We start from the raw sequence: 20,185 nt of genomic DNA, 5'->3' as shown, positions 1-20,185 counted from the left end.
CATGTAAATTTTGTTCTGTTACAAATGGATATTCATGCACATTTCGTTAAATTCGGACATCCGGATGCATACAAATTTCTGAATTTAAATTAGTCCAAATACAAATGTATCAGAACAGTCCTTTAATGAACATTCAAATCCATCTGAATTTCATTGAAAATGAAACTAAATCAGACATGTGACTGTTCTTTGGCCAATCAGTTGGGTTTTTGTGGCTGTTGAGGGTTGCAGTACATACAAGATCATTTGACTTTTTTCTGAAACGAAAATTTGTATGGATCCGAAATCCAAATAACAAAACAAATCAAATTTCAGATCCAAAATCCCAAAAACGAAGGAAATAAAAGTATGAATTGATACGAAATGAAACAGATGTTTTGGGGTTTACATGTCTAGTACTTAGGTGACTGGCATTCAGGTGGAAGCTACCAATGAAATGCTTTGCCTGAGCTTTAAACCTTTTATGTCAGAAGAGATCACATGACCACTACTTGGCAATTTGGTCACATGAATGGTCATCATGGGAATCCACAGTGGCTTCTTCTGCACATATGATGTCTATACATTCTAAGCAAAAATCTATAGAATCTATCAGTGAAATGTTAATGTTATCCAGCAACAAGGAATTAATTAATTTTAATCTGAATTGTGTGTATTCCACAGAAGCAAGACTTTTACAGAGCTCCTTGTGTTTGTGGCTTTGCCTCCTTCCTTTCCTTCGAAAAAATACTAGTTGTTTGGTTGTCATGTTGTCCCAGTGGCTTCAATACTTCTAATTGATCTGGAACAAGTATGCAGGTGGTCTGACTTTCTATTCTGCATACTTGTTCTAGGTCAGTGACTCAGGAAGAACAGTAGCCATAGACAGCCAGGCAATGAACATGCTTTGAAGGAGGTCAGTAATGGCAGCCCCAATGTTTCCTTTTAAGTACTGTATTTGTGAAGCAAAAAATTATTTTTTAGCTTTGGCTAATGTATGGAATGTTTTTGTTTCAATAGTTTTTATTGTTTTCCAAAATAAAGAAATTTCAGCATACATAAACATCATAAACAATGATATCAAGGCTGACAATACAGCCCTATAAATCAAAAAGGACTTAAGCACATTACAATCTGTGTTATGCATGTCGCAGGAAATAGACCGCACACATCTAGACACACAGTGCATGTTAATCAGTCATCTATTACAAACTATAAAACGGTGGTCATACCACATTTCAGGCTTTGCCTGAACAAAAGAAACTTGTGAAGGAGATTTAGTACAAAGAAGAGGGGATGGAGGGGGAGGAGGGGGAAAAAGCAGGATGGATGACAGGGGCTACAGGTCTGAAGGAGAGTTAAATGGTGAGTGAATCCAAATGGAAATTTGGGGGCATATAGGAGACAACCCAGGGCTCCCATATTTTTTCGAATTTGGGCAATGGATCTGACTGGATAGCCGACAGTTTCTCAAGGAACATAATCTGTGAGACTCTTGGTTTAACTGCTGCAAAGGGGACCGAGGTAGTACGCCATGAGCGCGCAATCACTCTCCTGGCTTCCGTTAGGATATAAGTGACTAGTTTAAATTGAATCCACGAGCATGACACCGGTTTCTTCCTGAGTAACGCCTCAGTCGGATCCTTACGGAAGGAACGACCTGTTACCGTTTAAATTAGCTGATACACCCTAGACCAGAACCGCCTGATCTTGGGGCACTCCCACCATATGTGGAGGAAGGTCCCGTCAGTCTGGCACCCTCTAAAGCAGAATGGAGACCTGGAGGGAACTGCACGGGCGATTCGCAGAGGAACCAAATACCATCTCAGTAGGATCTTAAAATTTGCTTCCACTGCCCGTACACACGAAGAACTTTTTGAGGTCGTGCTCCAGATTTGGGACCATGTTTTATCTCCAATAGGTCCTCCCAATTCCTGTTCTCACTTGAGGGCATAGGGGGGGGAAGATCACTCTGTAGAGAGTCCATCAAGGACATATATAAATGTGAGATGAGACCTGGGCCTTGAGGGTGAAGCATCAATAATTGTTCAAATGGGGTCATAATCGTCAGGTCTCTGGTCGGTCCAGCATGGGATCACACAGATATGCCTCCAATGAGACCCATAAGGGAACCTCCTTCTCTGAGTGCCACATAAGGAGGGGAACCATCTGAGCTGCTGCATAGTATTTCTGGAAAAGAGGGAGTCCTAGGCCCCCCCTTCAGTTTTGATCTGTATAATACTGCCCTAGCAATTCTGGGGATGGAGCCGGACCAAATGAATCTCAGGATCTGGCGTTGGAGTAGGCGCATCCTATACGCTGGGACCGGGATGCGTAACACCCTGGCAAAGTATAAAAATTTCGGCAAAAGAGACATTTTCACCGCTGTGATTCTTCCTAGCCATGAAATACAGTGTTTATTCCAGGAGTTCAGGATCGAGGTCAGGTGAGTAAATAATTTAGGGTAGTTAGCAGTATATAAGGTGTCATACGTCGGGGTTAAATGTATCCCTAGGTAGGAGAGCGCGGATTGTACCCATGTATAGGGGAAGGAGGTCTTTAAGGAGTCATATAAAGCGGGTGGTAAGGATACGTTTAGTGCCTTTGTTTTGCTTGGGTTAATTTGTAGGCCTGATAGGGTTCCAAATCGGTGTAGCAGTGGCAAAAGTGAGGTAAGTGACTTAAGGGGGTCGGAGATCATTAGAAGCGCGTCATCTGCGAATAAGCTGAGTTTATGATGGTACCCTGCTACTTCTATGCCTTGGATCTCTTTATGTATGCGGATAGCTTGGGCCAGAGGTTCGATCGCCAGGGCGAACAGGAGAGGGGAGAGTGGACACCCCTGCCTGGTCCCCCTGGAAATCTGGAAGGTCCACGACCTGAATCCCTGATACTGCACGTATGCTGAAAGGATGGAATACAGGGAGTCTATCCATCTCATGAATGATTGTCCAAAGCCCCAATGTTGAAGCACCCCCCTCAGATAGTCCCAGTCAATAGAGTCGAAAGCTTTAGTAATGTCCAGGGACAATAACATAAGTGGTATACGCCTGGAGCGAGCAATGTGGAGGATCAAGGATACACGACATATGTTATCTCGGCCTGACGTCCCGGCATGAAGCCCACCTGGTCCCTGGACACCAGAGCATTAATATATAGATTCAGCCTGAGAGCCAATATTTTAGTAAGTAGCTTCATGTCTATATTGATTAAGGAAATAGGCCTATAATTTTCCCAAGAGGAGTGATCGGCATGGGGCTTGGGAATCATACTGATGGCAGAGACCAAGGAGTCTCTAGGTGGTAGGAGTCCCTTTCTTAAGTCATTAAAAAATGTAACCAAATGAGGGGCAAGTACATCCGAAATTTTTTTGTAGTAAAGGGCCGTGTAGCCATCTGGGCCCGGCCTTTTCCCATTGGCTTGTGTTTTAATGGCATTCTGGACTTCCAGAAGTGTAATTTCCGAATCAATATCTGACCTAGCTTCCTCTGTTAGAGTAGGAAGATTCATGTTTGTCAGGAAGGCTTCTAAGGCCGGTGGAGAGAATTGTCCCTTGGTACGATAAAGGGTTTGAAGGTGGTTTTGAAATGTCTGTAAAATCTTAACTGGATGGGAGGTCAAGACGTCCCGGCCTACTCTCAATTGTATCGGGGTATGTTTGGGGCCTGCATCTTTTAGCCTGGCAGCCAACATCTTACCTGGTTTGTCTCCCTGTACGTAAAACTTGTGTTGTACCCAGCGTAACTGAGCCTCCGCCTTGTGCGTCAAACACAAGTTCAGCTCCGTTTTAACAGACGCTAGGCGGGACCTATTCTCTCCCGATGGCATCTCCTGGAAAGCCCGGGAAGCCTGTTCCAGTGACCGCTCTAAGTGGCGTATACGTTCCTCCCGCTTCTTCTTAATACTAGAGGCCAATGTCATCAGTTTACCCCTGATAGTGGCCTTGTGTGCCTCCCAGACCACTCCAGAGGATGCCACCGAGGGAGCATTGAGAAGAAAGAATTCAGTCAAGGCCGCATTGAAGGAGGTGTACACTTCGGGATCTGTGAGCAGGTAGTCTCTGAGGGACCAAGTGACTCCGTGTGATCTAGGCAGGGAGAGATTACATGTCAAGCTCACCAAGTCATGATCGGACCACGCTATAGGTAGAATCGCGGTCGATTGTGTAAAGGGGAGTGTTGATGTGTGCAGAAAAATGTGGTCAATACGAGAAAACGTATTATGCAGATTTTAATAAAAAGTAAATCGTTCCCTCGCCGGGTGCAGTTCCCTCGCCGGGTGCAGTTCCCTCCAGGCATCCGCCAGGCCATATTCCGCTAACAGCAATCGGAATCTGCGGGCTGTAGGCAGTAAGGATGGGGGGACAGTAGGGTCGCCCGGATCCAAACGGTCAGCATGAGGATGTATCAGCAAATTCGAGTCTCCACACATGATCAGGGTTCCCTCCAACTTAGCGTCAATTATTGTTAGGAGGTTCGCAAGGAACTCCAGCTGTCCAGAGTTGGGAGCATAATACGATACAACCGTGATGGGGACATCATGAATCAAGCCCACAAGTATTATGTATCTCCCCTCTGGGTCTGTGATAGTGTCCCGGCAAACGAATGGAAGCGTTCTCCTGAAAGCTATAAGGACCCCCTTAGTTTTCGTTGGGGCCAAGGCCAAATAAAAGTTGGGGAACGTGGAATGAAGGAACGTGGGGGGAGAATCATGTTTAAAATGAGTTTCCTGCAGACATATCACGTCGGCATGCAGGGATTTAAATTGACGGAATGCTTTGACTCTTTTATTTGGTTGACTGAGCCCTTGGACATTAAGGGACACTATTGTAAGGGACATGTCTTCACTTAGACTATCAGTAGCAGAAGGTAGGGAGTAGAGCAAGATGGGAAGAAAAAGGAGAGAACCAGGGAGGGAAGTAGCGAGGGAGGGCAGTGAGCAGGAAGGGGACTTGAAGGGAGAAAAGGGAGTTTAGAGAAAGGAAGTGGAAAGAAGTCTCCTCCACAAGGGAGTCCACAAAAGTCCCGTGGACCGAAGTAGTCGTCCGTCAGGACTCTGCAAACAGCAAATCCTGAGTGGCGAGATGTGAGGCAACATGTATGAACCGGGCTGGACCCCTGGATCATATCCAGAACATGAAAGAATAATCTGCCTGCATATAATACTGAAACATAGAAAATTTCACACAAAATTATATCAAAACTTTCAATAAAACCAGATGTCCGAGATTATGAGAACCACAGCAAAATAAAAGTAAAATAACTTAACCGGAGCAAGTGGGTCCCCACATGCAATGACCACGCAAATCTAGGCTCATATTGTTCATGTGGACATACCGTACGGGAGCCGGATCAATGACACCCCGCAGCGCCATACCTAATCAGGGATCGCATGTGGGGAAATCCAAGTACCCAAGCAAGAATACTGAGGGGGTGATCATCAAACCTGAGCCAAAAGTTCACTCGGCCCCAGTATAGATTCCCCTGGCCCCCTCAGTAAGACAAATCTTCAGGGATTGATCTAAAGCATAGTCATCCTACCACACAGCCAAAGATTGCCAGATCGGGGGGGTCCCTCTATCCCTACTGAGATGTCCTGGGGGCCACCGATGACCCCAGAGACCCTGCAGCGTAAACCATATCCGAATGAGGACCCCTCTCCATCTTCCCCCGACATAAAGATATGTGTATACCGTAGGCAGCGTTCAATGTCTCGGAGCGGGTGAAGATGTAATGACTCAACGCGAGTTACTAGCCAGCAAGCTCCAGATACACTCTGCTAAGAAGCCGGAGGCAATAGCGGTTCCACGTCAACAGGGTCAGCTCATGTTCTATATATCATCCCCATACCCGTATATAAAATTCCAACATCGCTTACAGAACTGACGGTGGTTAAATCCGTGTCGACCATAACGAGGCAAAAAAGGGTGGAAACAAAACAAAACAATCCAAACAAGCTAGAAACTCGGCGGGAGAAAACCCCCAGCATATACTTAGCCCAGCACATCCAATTCTTGGGAAGGGGCCAGGGAAACTGTCGGCTCGGCGAGTCATCCTCCGGAGGAATGGGATGAACGTGGGGTCCCCTGTCTGCCATCCAATCCTGAAGATGAGGGGCCCGGAAGGTCCACCGGCAGGTTGAGGAGATGAAGTTGTTCCAGGCAACGGGTTGCATCAACCACCGTCGTAAAAGTATAGGTCTTGTTCTCGAAGAGGAATTGGAGCTTGAACGGGAATCCCCACCGATACCGAATCCGTTTTGATTGCAGGGTCTGGGTAATCACACGGAATTCTCTCCGTTTGGCAATCGTTACCGGTGAGAGGTCTGAGAAGATCTGGAATGAGTAGCCCTGGAAGTGGAGGGACGGGCTGTCTCTCGCAGCCAGGAGAAGGCGCTCTTTTGTGCGGTAAAAGTGCAAGCTCCCTATAATGTCCGGTGGGGGCCCTTCCGCTGAACGCCTAGTCAAGGCCCGAAGGATCCTATCGAATTCTAACCTGTCCATGGGTAAGTCCGGGGCCAATTCTTGGAACAGAGCTGTGATCGTGGATTGCAGATCGACCACGCTCTCTGGCACTCCCCTTATACGCAGGATCATCCGGCGATCACGGTTCTCAGCGTCCTCTACCTGGGAATGCAGGGACAGGTTGATGTTGCGAAGGCGTTCCAGTTCGTCTTCATGCCCCTTAATGATGGTGGTAATATCATTGCATCTGGACTCTAACACCGTTGTCCGCTTCCCGATTTCCCGGATCTCCCGGCTTCTTCTTCGGGTAAGTGCGACCCATTTTAGTATTAATCGGTGCCCCGAGTGATCCTCTCTTAGGTTCCGAGGTGTGTGAGTAGATTCGGGCAGTTAATATCAGCCAGTAAGATCCGTAAGGCGCCCAGTCCGGTGCGGAGCTGATTAAACCGTGGCCATCACGGTCAGCCTCGCGCATGCGCCTCTGTATGGAATGGTTTAAACATCCATTAACCTTTTTTTTTTTTTTTGCTGTTTATGTCCCATTGTGGAGATTTCCCTAACCCGAATTTCTGTCCCTGGACAAAACAGTGAAGAGTGGGGGAGGGGGGAGGGAAGAACTATATGACAACACTGCTCAGCAACTACTGCACAGATAACGGGGTTAACGCGGACAATTGCTATGTGTACTGTGCCCTTTGGGGATTTAACAAGCATTTTTAACCTCTGATGAGACTTCTTTAAAGCAGTAGTAAAGTGACTTAAAAAAACAGGAGCCTTAAGCCATAATGTGCTAGTATGCACAGTATATTTCAGATTATAACCAGCTTACCTGCCAAACTGATCCCCTCCAGCGCCATGATCCTCCCTCTCCAGAGCTTCTTCTTTTCGGCTCTCTTCTGGGTTCAGTGTCTTCGGCTTCTTGATTGGCAGGCATGAAGTAACTCCCACACATGTTAACCTAAGCTTACAGCAATAAAAAAATGCTGAATGGTAGAAGGAATATGTATGGCAGAAGAGACTTACACAGTCTTTTTTTATTTACTTCCATCCATCCATCAAGTTCATCCTATGCCAGTGTGTGTGTATATGTATGTCTGTCTGTCTGTGTGCTCCAGTCATTAAAAGTACCTGTACCCCTGTATGTAATGTTTTTTTGAGGAAAGTATCTAAACGGTTCTTGAATGATTCAATATTCTCTGCTGATACCACTGCTTGTGGAAGTGAGTTCCACAAATGTATCACTCTAACAGAAAAAAATCCCCTTTGACCTCTGTGGTTAAAGGAGAACTATGAGGTGAGTTACTTTCACTCAGCCTCATAATCTGAGCCGACCTGTGACAATGAAACTGTCACCGGTCGGCTCAGTAGATCGGGAAGTGAGCGAACACATACCGTTGCTCGGTCACTTCTCAATCTATCCCTGCAGAGAGCTGTGACTGTCACTCACGGCTCCCTGCAGGGATTCCCCCCTCCACTGTCCGATCCTCCTGCGCTGACTGGTAAAACGGACGGGGGTGGGCACAGCTGGCTCTTCCTCTGGATAGTCAGAGCCAGCTGTCAATCCGGCAGCTGGGTGGATCCAGACAGTGTTGTCGGGATCCTTTCCGGCTGCGGCGTCTCAGTATACCGCTAGCTGTAGCTCGCGGTATACTGACCTTTGGGTCACGGGAGGACGCTAGTTTGTGTGACCATTAGGAGAACTATGGGGAAAAGCCCTGACCCCATAGTTCTCCTTTAAGCCTTTTTTTGCAATATCAGGCGGTGGCCTCTTGTCTTCTTGAATGAGTTTCCAGTAAAACGTTTATTACAGATATTACCTCCACCATTAAACAGTTTTTACATTAAAAGTCTGTATACATACATTATTTTCTATCTGTCAAGCCCTAATGAAGGTGGTGAGGCTTCAGCCCCCAAAATGCATTCGATTTGTGTACAATCCTACTTCAGAGTTTACACTGGAATACATTTATATCTGGATTTCCATACATACTCAGCAATGAAAAAATCTGACAGGAATTTCAACTATTTCATTATAGTTCCACTTTTAAATTAGTATGGCAAGCAATTCCCACTTGCATTTTTTTATTGCAATTTAGTCCATCTAACAAGCAGCTTATCTTTATTTCTATTATTTAGTTTGTATTTATTTTGGTGAGAACAATTTACATGAATGGATATCTGAATTTTTAAATGTGTCCAATATGAGCCCCCTCTTTCATAGTTTCTTCATCTAAGTACTTACTTGGAATAGATCCTTTCCAGACTGATGCAGCTTCACAGTGTTTGAAGCTGGCAATCTGAGTGCTACTGCCCATGTACTGGCCCCATCAATACAACATATATAATTAATGTAAAGTAAACCTGTCAAAAGGCATAGGATATTTTTAATTATACAGGAAAGCTGTGGATGGGGATAGGGCAAGCTTAGTCTTTACAGAAAATCTCAACATTTACACCTATTTGCTTGTATTTCTGAATCATTTTGACAAACTGATTTATACGCTTACTTAAGTTTACCTGCTTATTGCTTTTTGTAAGCACTTGCTAAGTTTGAACTCTGCAGGTCTGTGAAAGCTTTACTTTAATTGCAAAATGGATAGTTTTTACAGCTTTGAAGTCTTTACAGCTCAGCTTCAGACAATTAAACAAAACAGACATATTTGCAGGTATATACACAAGCAACTACATACACAAACAAAATACATAAAGGGAGCTGTTTTACCTACATAATGATTTGTAATCCTGTCCATCCAGTTTTGATATTTGCACAGCTCTCCCACACAGCATAGCACTGCCTGATGCAGTCTCCGTTTACTTCCAACCCAGACTGATGAGCACATCTCACTGTCCCTCTCCTCATATATATGTGCTCTTTGAATTGCAACACATCTGACTGGCTTCCTGCACTGATTATCCCTCCTGCAGTCTGGTCTCTGCTGTACAAGGTCTACAAGAGGCTGACACCAAGTCACATTCAGGTACTTGTGCTGTTTTGCATTGAAACAAAAAATAGATGCAATATATTAATGAATACATAGCAGCATTGATTTGAGTGTTTGATGTCAGTCTGGAGTCCATCTTTTTTTTTAAGTAATTACTTGAATTTCACTTGGTATCAGCCTTCATTCCCTGTTAAGCAGAGCTCAGACTGAAAAACGGAGAAGCACCACATGGGGCCAATCAATTGTGCTGCATTGCTCATATGCTAACACGAAACATGCTGATAACAGGAGAGAACAGAGAGAAAGGGGGATGATCACATCAGTCTGCTGCTTCTCTGTCACTATCCAGTCACGGCATGAGTGCTAGGACAAGACCCAGTTTTATAACTTTACTGCAGTAGAATCTGTTCCCCAGGCTGGTTCTGCAGTCTGGCATGACTGTTTAAATTTCAGAAATGATTGGCTAGAAATACAAATCCAGCTCTCATATATTTATTTCATCTGAGCATTTAGCTGTTTGCCTGGAGCTCAGCTTTAAATAAACTGTATTCGCACATGAAATTAAAAGCAGCTATTTTATTCTCTGGGATGAAAATGTTGACTTTCAGAAAAAATAGGAAAGAAAAAAAATATTACACACAGCATTTTTTTGCTCCACTGACCCATGCTTTTCTGCCCAAGCCAACTGAGGCAAATCTGTAAAAAAGTGAAAGAACAGTGTAAAAACACAACTGTTAATGCTTCTTACAGCTCGTATTCTCCAGTGTGTCTACAGTGAATTATTCTTTTAACAATAGATAGTAGGTGACAGTTAGCTGTTGGTAGGAAAAACATCTGATACCTAAATAATAATTTTTGTATTTTGCAAAACATTAAAGAAGAACTCCGGGCAACATTTTTATTAACCCTTGTAGTGGGCCTACCCACTGCAAGGGTTATAACTGGTCATTTTGGTTTAGGGATGAAAACCACAAAATTATTCTCCGAGTCAACTGGCTGTAATAGCTTTCCCTCCTGTCTGTCCAGAAATGGTCTGCTATGTTCCAGAAATGGTATGTGCCCCGGTGTCGTCACATCCTTTACACTGTGTATAGAACGTAATGACTCGCAGACCTTAGACCACTGCTGCGGAGGGGGAGAGAGGCTGGAAAGACCTGTCTAAGAGCAAGCTGGCTTGAGGATCGGGTGAGTATACCTTTTTTATTTTACTCCCTAGACAAAAATTAGCAGTTATCCTTTGCAGTGCAGGGGTAGCCCCACTGCAAGGGTTAATAAAATCTTTGCCCAGAGTTCTTCTTTACTGTTGTTTGTCTGTGGCCAGTTTATCTTATGGCTGACAGTTAAGAGAGCACATGCTTGCTGGTAGTTTCACCTACATCCAGTCTACAAAGAGTGTCTGCTGTGTTCCATACAAGATACAGTATATCACTGGTGAGTATGTGGTTGCTCAGGACTGGTGAACATTTACATTTTTAATTTTTTTCATATAGAAAAGTCTCGATTAAGGAAGTTAACCTGTTTTAAAAAATATAGTGTATGGGGACCTACTGTAGTTATGGTCCTAGGCTGCTGCCTCTTCCGATCACAGTGAATTAATTTTTCAACAGATGAACTGTCCTTGGGTGTGGAGTTGGAATCGTATGATATAAACAGTCATATGGCTTAGTGATTTGCTTATTGGCTAAGGACTTTGTATATATCCAACACATTTTGGGAGAATAAAGCGGCCTAAACACATTGCACAGGTCTTGTCCACTATTGTCACCATCAGTAAGCAAATCCAGAACAGTGATTTAAAGCAAACTCCAAGACAAATGCCAGTAGGAAGTGGCTGCAAGAGATCAACAACGCTGTGTTACAAACAAGAATTAAAAAAAAAAGATAAAAACAGTATTTTATAAAACAAAATGGCAGTTGTTTGATACACAGTGTCTTATCAAATACATGTTATCTAGTTAGCCCAGAAATTTCAAAGTTCTTCTGGTATAAATAATTATATACATAACTACAGATAGTATAAATAGCTACTATATATTGACATGCTGTATATCTAAACATGCTGTATGCATGTCAAAGTACACACAAACACATACGAAAGCTGATCAGAAGGGAATACATTCCTCTAAAAAAGCTTTTGAAAACCTTAGAACATTGTAAAGTTTATTTTTCCACCAAAAATATGTATTTTCTATGTAACACCTACTATAAACATGATGTGAAATAGTAGACAATAAGGAAACGTTGGTGTTTTTCAATTGCAGTTGCCTGTGGGTAAGTATGATTTCTTACCTGTTATTTTGTATCTATTTATTACAGTAATGGGTGTAAGAGTTTTCCCACATGACTACTAAAATGAGCTATCTGTAACTGTTCTTCTCATATATTAAAGAAGTTATATACTCCCGTTTAAATTTTTTTATGTATGACACAAACCTAATCAAACCCTTATGCCCTCTAGCAGGTAACCTCAGTGTGACCTACAGACTTGAAATATTGTTTAATCATTGTATATACCAATTTTTTACAGTCCAGGAAAGCATTGTTTTTATGGAGCAAAATGTGAGGAACAAAATTGTTTATTGTTTATTAAAAAAATGCCAAAGTTTCACTAATGTTCTTAAGTATTACATTAATAAGGTTTATTTGTCTGTTTTACGTCACTAGCTCCCTAAAAGTCTTAACTACCTATATTCTGTATTATCTTGTATTTTATACAGCACTGGCTGTTCTCTTTTACAGCTCACATAAAGAAAACTAGATATAATATAAAACTTCATTTTAAAACTAAACCACTGTCTCGTATATCAGTGAATTCAAACATTTTGTGTTTATTTTTAAGGATAGTTGCTGCTAACTTGGTGCATCTAAGCCAGCCTTGCTCAACCAGGGTGACTTTTGGCTGCCTCAAAAATTTTCACACTGTGCCATGCTTTTCCATGCACTGTGCCATGCAGCCACTAGCATCATGGATGAGTATGATAATAATCCAGGGAGGGTGGGATCCATCCACATAAGGATGGAAGATCGCTTCAATCCAGACCTGCTATGCCTTCTACCCTTCAGGGATGCTACTGCATCTGTGGCTCTTAATGTGATTTTTAGAACTCTGATGCAAAAGGGGGGCTCTGAGGTAAAGGGGTGTTCCTGAGGTTAAAGTGACATTAAACCCTCAGATTTTTTAACATAAACCAATACTGTAATGTGTGCCTTACTGTAATCCATGGTTGTTTCCCTTCTCTTTGCTGCTCTTCCTTTTAAATCCTCAGGTCTTCTCATGCTTGGGGAGAACTTCCCTTTGCAGCTCAAGGTTGCTCCACCCCGACGGTGTTATGGGAGGCCCATAAGAGTGTGATCAGGGGAGAACTCATCAAGGTACAAGCCCATCTCCACAGACAACATAAAACCAGATGCTCCTCCTTACTTGCCCGCATAGCCACCTTGGAAGCGCTCCATAAACGCTCATTGGCCCTTTCCCACCTAACTGAACTGACACAGGCACGCACCGATCTTCTTGAACTAATCCATGAGGGAACGAAAAAAGCCTACATGTCCCGTAGTAAATTTTTCTATGAACATGGCAATAAGGCGGGGAAATTTCTGGCCCGATCACTGAAAAAACACTCGGCTTCCCGAATAGTCTCTCACATCACCGGTAGAGATGGGAAGAAATATCTCGACACACCAAACATTGCGTCTCAATTCCGGGACTTCTACAAGCACCTATATAACCTAACAGCCCCAGATCCATCGTCGACCCATTGGAATGCTCGCTCCATTAACATCGAACAGTTCCTCTCCCAACATAGCCCACCACCCCTACCAGAAGAGGTGATAGCAAATATGGAGACCCCGATAACGCCACAAGAGGTACTGACCGCGATATCCCAACTCAAGCCAGGAAAGAGCCCAGGACCAGACGGATTCACATCTCTGTATTATAAAACTTTCTCAGAAACCTTGACCCCACACTTCTTGACAGCATTTGACCGATTCCCCAGAAGTCCCCACGTCTCCTCCCATCTATTAGAAGCTCACATCACAGTTATACCAAAAGAGGGGAAAGATCCCTCTTTATGCGCTAACTATCGCCCCATTTCGTTGCTCAATGTGGATGTCAAATTACATGCAAAAATTATCGCCAACCGTCTCTTGCCCCTTCTCCCCGACCTGATCAATGGTGATCAGGCTGGATTTATCCCTGGGAGAGAGGCCAGAGACAACACCACTAAGGCAATCGACCTTCACCATTGGCTTAGGAGCCGGGGACACGCTGGCTTCCTTCTGTCCACAGATGCGGAGAAGGCATTCGACAGAGTGGCCTGGGACTATCTGTTTGCCACCCTAAAGCACCTAGGTCTCGGCTCACGCATGCTAGATCGTATAACTCTACTGTATCACAACCCGATCGCTAGGGTCCGAGTAAACGGCTCTCTGTCGGATGCCTTCCCCATCTGTAATGGCACCAGACAGGGATGTCCGCTGTCTCCTCTGCTTTTCGTGTTAGCACTGGAACCCTTTCTCCGCAGAATCAGATCAGATCCCAACATTCATGGCTTTCCCACACCGGGCAAGGAGTCCAAAGTGGCTGCATTTGCAGACGATCTGCTATTTTTCCTAACCCAACCGAGAATTTCACTCCCTAATCTTCTCCGAGCCTTTCATGAATTTGCATCCCTGTCCTCATTTAAAATCAATCTCTCCAAATCCTCGGCCCTCAACATATCTCTACCAGACGAGACGGTCCAGTTCTGTCTCTCCCACTTTCCTTTCAGTTGGGCGGATAGAGCCATCACCTATCTGGGCATTAAGATTCCGACTAATTTGCAAGCCTTGTACTCCCTAAACTATATCTCCCACCTCTCCATACTGAATGGGGCAAAAACGGTGATTCCTAGACACTGGAAGTCGCCATCCCCACCAACGATTCGGGAGTGGCTCTCCCGAATAGATACAGTAGCGGCCATTGAGGAACGTATCCACTCTGGCAGAGATGACATGTCCAAGTATCTTAAAACCTGGACGTTGTGGCATTTATTCCGAGATTCAGAGGCATGTAAGGATTTAAGACGGTAACACAATTCTCCTATCTGCCCTGTTCTATGCAGTGCCTTCCTCCTTTCCATCTCTCCCTACTTATGGGTCGGACGGGACCCCTTCCCACTCCTTGTCTTCTCCCCCCACCTTCCTCCCTTCCCCCTATTCTTTCATCTACCCACACTTCCAGACCTGCTTCCTTAAATCTGAGGGTTTAATGTCACTTTAATGAGGAGCTTTCTCAGATACAGGTCTAATATGGATTTTGAAGGGGCAAGACATTGTGACTGAAAAAAGGTTAAGAAATACTGATCTAAGCAAGTTACTTAAATCATATGACCATACTTATAGACCAGTAGTGAAGTCAGGCAATTCCAGCTTCCATTGATCATGGTTTCAGAGTTATTTATAAAACAGTAAAAAACAAAAAACTAAGTAAATTTTGAGCAACGTCCAGCTAAGCAAATACACTTTCAAACTGTTTTGCTGGAAGAAAAGGGGCTGTTATCTACTCTCCAAATTGCAAATCCTGTATGGAAAAACAGAATGACCAGTTAAATGGATATTTATATTTTGTATACAAGGGCATAATCCCTTCAATGTTACAAAATTGGAAGACTAGGTGGGTAGGCTGATATCCCAATACCAACAGCCACCTCTCATGCTGATAGGCATTTAGGGGTATGCTATAGCAGCGGTTTACTAAAGAAGTGCCCCCATCCCCCAAAGTACCGGTGGACAAAGTTTTTAGCAGAAATAGAGGGGAAGTCTTCTAATGGGGTCACTTGACTAAGAGAGGATTTCCCTTGCGTTGGAGAGAATTCTTCTATCTTCCTCTTGTGTTTCCTGGCAACCATTGACATCAGTGAGGTACTGTGCATGGCCAGTGCTCTCCCCACCCCCCCTCTGTAATTTGCCTTCACCAGCACAACCACATGCCCCTATAGCATGTAACCCCAAAACCCCCTGCCATAGGCAGCAAAAAATGTCGGGACAACCTTGCATGTAGACTTTTTCAGTAACTCCAAAAACAGTAGTAGATAAGAATTGGCAATGCCAGCTGCTACAAAAATTGTGATATAAGGAATTTTTTCTCTTATTAAAAGTGGAATTTTACTAATGTGTCCTGTTGCTCCCTACTTTTGTTCTTGAGATGGACCCAAAGGGCCTGATTTACTAAAGGGTGAAGTGCACCTGTATGCAGATTCAAACTTTCAGTCATGTGCCTAGTACGCTATACGTTACTTCATCATCAGTATATCAGGCACAGGATCACTTTACTACATTTCAGTGTACCTCACTTTACGCTTTAATAGGCCCCGGCTGTGAACTACGACTGGTACATGTCCTACACTTTCAACACTGCTGCTCTGAATAATTATTCATTTCAGTCTTTGTTTAGTTTGTCAGGTTTAAAAATCCTATGCAGTAAATTTAGTCTTTAAAAAAAACCTGTCACTTGTGGACACTTTTATTAAATATTTTCAAAGGACAGCATGGTTGCAGCAAACCTAATGAATTAAACCACTTTCTTCATCATGTTGCTTTCATGTAACTGCCAATCTCACTGTCCCCTGTGCTCTAATCCTTTGTCTGTAACGACACTTCTGCCAGCACCAGCTGGCCACACATGGGATATGTATGACAGCTGCAAAATTCAAATGCCAGGCTCCTGAATTGCATTTAGTTGCACTCTTTGGAAGATCATCTTTTTTTGTTGATTAGTTGACAAGTTTCATGCATGCTCAACTGTGCGACTTCTAAGATTATAGCCGAGCAACCTCTAGATAACTGTGTATCATTGTCCATCTGGACAGCATGTCTGTGTTCCGAGCTGATTATGAGGAATAGTAACAGCATTTCCCAAATCTCATCCACTATTTCTGCACCGATGAGGGTCTGTCTTAGAGAAAATGTTGGTGGGTTTTTGCCAGGAATAGGTCATTACCCGAAAGTTTTGCTATATTGAAATCAAATCTGTTCTGAAACTGACAGGTTACGTATGAATATGTTATAGATGACAATAAACAAGGTTTGCAAAGATGATAGAGGCTATCAGAGTATACAAAATATGTTGCAGTTCTGAATAAAGGCAAACATATATTTTCTTATGAAGGTCGTGATAATCTGCATTGTATGAACGCCTCTGGACCACATTATCAAACTGAACCCTCTAACATTTCCACACAATTCTTGACACCTGTTTCTCTTAACACATTCACATTGCTGCTGTTTCTTATGATGCAGCAACAAAGGAAGAAACAAACATTCATTAGAGTTGGATCCCCAGAGACAATGGACCTGGCTGAGGTTACCACCCCTGATCTCTATGTTGCTATGTCACTGACTTATGATAAGTTATTATACTAGATCTCTACATTATGAGAAAATTGTTTCACTGCTAATACAGCATCTTAATCTTATTAGCAGTTCATGAACCTATGTGTTTTGTTTCTGGTAGAAGCTGTAGCATCTAAAATAATTATTTTGTAAATGGAAATGTAGTGGTTATGGGTTACATTGCTTTGTTATTTGCACAGCTCTATTAAGTAGGACCTTTTGTGTTATTTGTCTGCTATCATAAGTGCCCTTTGTTAATGTATTCCCATGACCCAAAGTCAGCAAATACCGGGCACATAGCCTGCTATATGCTGACAGTGCAGAGCCGCACTGCAGTCAGGACTGATGCTGACAATATTGTTGGGATCCACTCCACTGCCTGATTGATGGCTGGCTCTGCCTCCCTACGGGCAGAGCCAGCTGTGCCTGCCCCCTCCCCTGTATGTCCCTCTAACGAGCTCTGGAGGAACAGAGAGAGGGGGGGAATCCCTGCGGGGAGCAGTGAGTGGTCAGTGGTTTGTGATCGCTCAGCTCTCGATCTATAGAGTCAACGTGTGACAGTTGCAGTGTCACACAACCACTCATAGTATGAGGAAAAGTATATGTAACTCTCCCAATAGTTACCCTTTAAACATAAGGCTGAACAGTAAAATTGTGGTGGTTCCAATAAAGTATGTAAATTGTAGTAAATATGCAATACCAGATATCTCCGGGCCGTTGATATTAAACCAGGTCATTATAGTTCTATATCTGTGAGGGAAGCACAAGCAAACCCAGTAAGATTTCTACTTTATGTAGTAAAAAATATCACACATTTTAGGTGCTGATTTTCAGAACAGCACCCCAAAAATATTTAAAGATGTAGTCTTTTAAAGCTCTCAAATATGAGTATATTTTTAACTTTGTGCAAATCTAGACTTATTTAATTAGATATTCCAAAGAACATTAGTTAATTGTCATCTGCAATATCTTTTAACAACCAGTCACATTTTAGTTTATTGCATCCAAGCCACTGATAAAATGATTGAGCGGTACTGTTTAAAAATGTGCAATGCTGCACTATACTTTATTTTCGACTAATTCCAAATTCTGTGCCATAGACATGAGTTACATTACTTGAAAATTTTATTAACACATTTTTAATGTTAAATGTTACATTTTGCGGTGCTGAGTTGTCTTATTTACTCCCCCTGTGTTAATTACTTTTGTATTCATTTAGTTATTTCTTAAGAACTATATTACATTACAGCACTACAATACCTTTGCGCTGCTTGTTACAATGAGTTCAGTTCAATTATTGATTTCACTGCGTTACAAGAATAGCTCTGTTAATGGATTTTTTTCCCTTCATTGCTCCATGTTTTCATTAGATTAGACAAATTACCAATTTTTCCTTTTTTTATATCTGACCTATTTGAACAGGATCCAGAACTGGTGCGTAACATCTGCCGCTGGGTTAGACAAGCTGTCAGAATTCCTTTCTTTGCCAAGCTGACCCCTAATGTCACAGATGTTGTACAGATTGCAAGAGCTGCTCAAGAAGGTGAGATGGAAATAGTGTCACCATGCAGAAGATGTGTCACATATCAGATCAAAGTCTAATTATGGCAGTGCTTTTGGATAATGGGAGGAAAATGTTTCTGTTTTCCTCGGTTACATGGTTAACAACAATTTGTATTATTAATAATAATGATATTATTATTATTGTTATTAATATCTTTATTGCCATACTACTGTTATATATCTCTACTACTGTGCCATTCTTATTAAAAATAAATCTGTTGTCACTTTGGTTTTTAATGAAGCAGAGTTCAAATAGTTATTTTATAACCATTTAGGACTTATAGCTCTATTTCTATTTTGATATATGTTTTAGTGCCGGCACATAACTGTATTTTTACTTTGGCTTGTGTAGTAAATCAAGTTACAATGAATTTTTAAACACTATATAAAGCAGGTGAGAGCACTGGTGATACAGTCTAGATTTTGCTTTTAAGAAAAACTGGTCTTCAATCACTACTTGCAACCACAATGTAACATGTATTCTATAACTTCAAGCACCACAAATTTTCCTTGTCAGTTTACTAGTAAAATGGGCTGCAGACTCTTAGAAGTAGTCTTTGGGGTCATGCGCTTTCAGGGGTTTCAACCCCCCCCTCCCCCTGGAACACTTTGTATATGAGAGTACTTGCAGACACCTCAAAGTTTTACTAGTGTTAAAGTGGAAATAGGTTTAATTTAAAGAATCAGGTCTACTGCCTTGCCACATACTCACTATCACTTTAACTTCCACACCAGGCAAAGAAAAGTGCCCATGAGTGACTAACACCCCTTACACCCATGTGACAGCACTGATGCTTAGTGATTGCCTGCTGAGTCACCCAGCACTGTGGGGCAGATGAGAGTCCTGTGTATGCTCCACACTGCAACTTAAAGCTTACACATGGCTTCCTCTCTATACAAAGTGACTAAATATGCACAGTTGGTAGGACAGGAATTAAAGTGAACCTGTTAATTTGCTCTGCAAGGCAATGGGGCGTAGCAGGTCCTCTTTATGGAGACATCAGGGGTCTTTCAGACCCCTAATGTCGCCTAGGGACCCCAAAGAAGCATAGGAAACTCTAAGAGCCGGAGACTGTAACGAGTGACACCTAAAGTGATGTAATACACATCACTTCCGGGTCTAGTGATTGAAGGAGATATCAGCGGCTGGAAGCCGCTGAATCTCTCTTCGATCACTGCGGGGAGACCCGCCGAGCCACTCCCGGGCACCGCATGGGGACAGCGGTGCCCGGAGAAGTCAACGGCAACTGCGGTGGGGGGAGGGCGCCGCAAGGTACAAACTATCTGTACAGATGCCAGATCGCTTGTACACTAACAGCAATCGCCTGCTGTTAAAAACGACACCAAGAACACGGCTGCTGCTGCAGCAGCCATGTTCTTGTTTTAACCACTTCTGTGGGCCGCTGTCTATAGACGTATTGCGGCCCAGAAGTGGTTAAATTGTACCATTAGTGAGATATCAATTGCTGTGAAATCAGCTATCTAGGCAACTTTTTTTTTTAACGGGTGACTATTTTCAGAGAACAATTTATTAGCTGTTTACAGGCTGCATGAAGTTGGACTTTTCAACACCATTTTTCCTGGAAGTTGCAGAGCATTGTTCAGCATGGCATTTTTACATCATAATATTAATTAGGAGACTAACACTTCTGTTGAAAATGTGTTAGTCTGTCTAATTATTGATTTGCTATATGTCTTATAGCAAGAGAACTATAGGCAGTTAAAACAAAAACATATTTAATTTGCTCTTATATGCACATAAATTCTTAAAGCTATATATATATATACACACACACACATATACAGTATATATACACATATACAGTATATATACACACACACATATACAGTATATATATATATA

General features: G+C 42.8%; 1 protein-coding gene across 1 annotated transcript in view; it reads left to right on the top strand.

Annotated features, from left to right (window-relative positions):
* The window catches only part of DPYD (dihydropyrimidine dehydrogenase), a 582,181-nt gene that overhangs the window by 359,448 nt on the left and 202,548 nt on the right, over nt 1-20,185 (top strand). Inside the window, exon 14 of the mRNA XM_018567128.1 lies at nt 18,181-18,301. Coding sequence (XP_018422630.1) covers nt 18,181-18,301 — 121 coding nt within the window. The remainder of the gene's footprint in view (nt 1-18,180; nt 18,302-20,185) is intronic.

Source organism: Nanorana parkeri, unplaced genomic scaffold (assembly GCF_000935625.1).
Source record: "Nanorana parkeri isolate BGI_ZX_2015 unplaced genomic scaffold, ASM93562v1 scaffold1012, whole genome shotgun sequence".
Taxonomy (NCBI): Eukaryota; Metazoa; Chordata; class Amphibia; order Anura; family Dicroglossidae; genus Nanorana; species Nanorana parkeri.
This window is presented reverse-complemented; position numbering and strand designations above follow the sequence as displayed.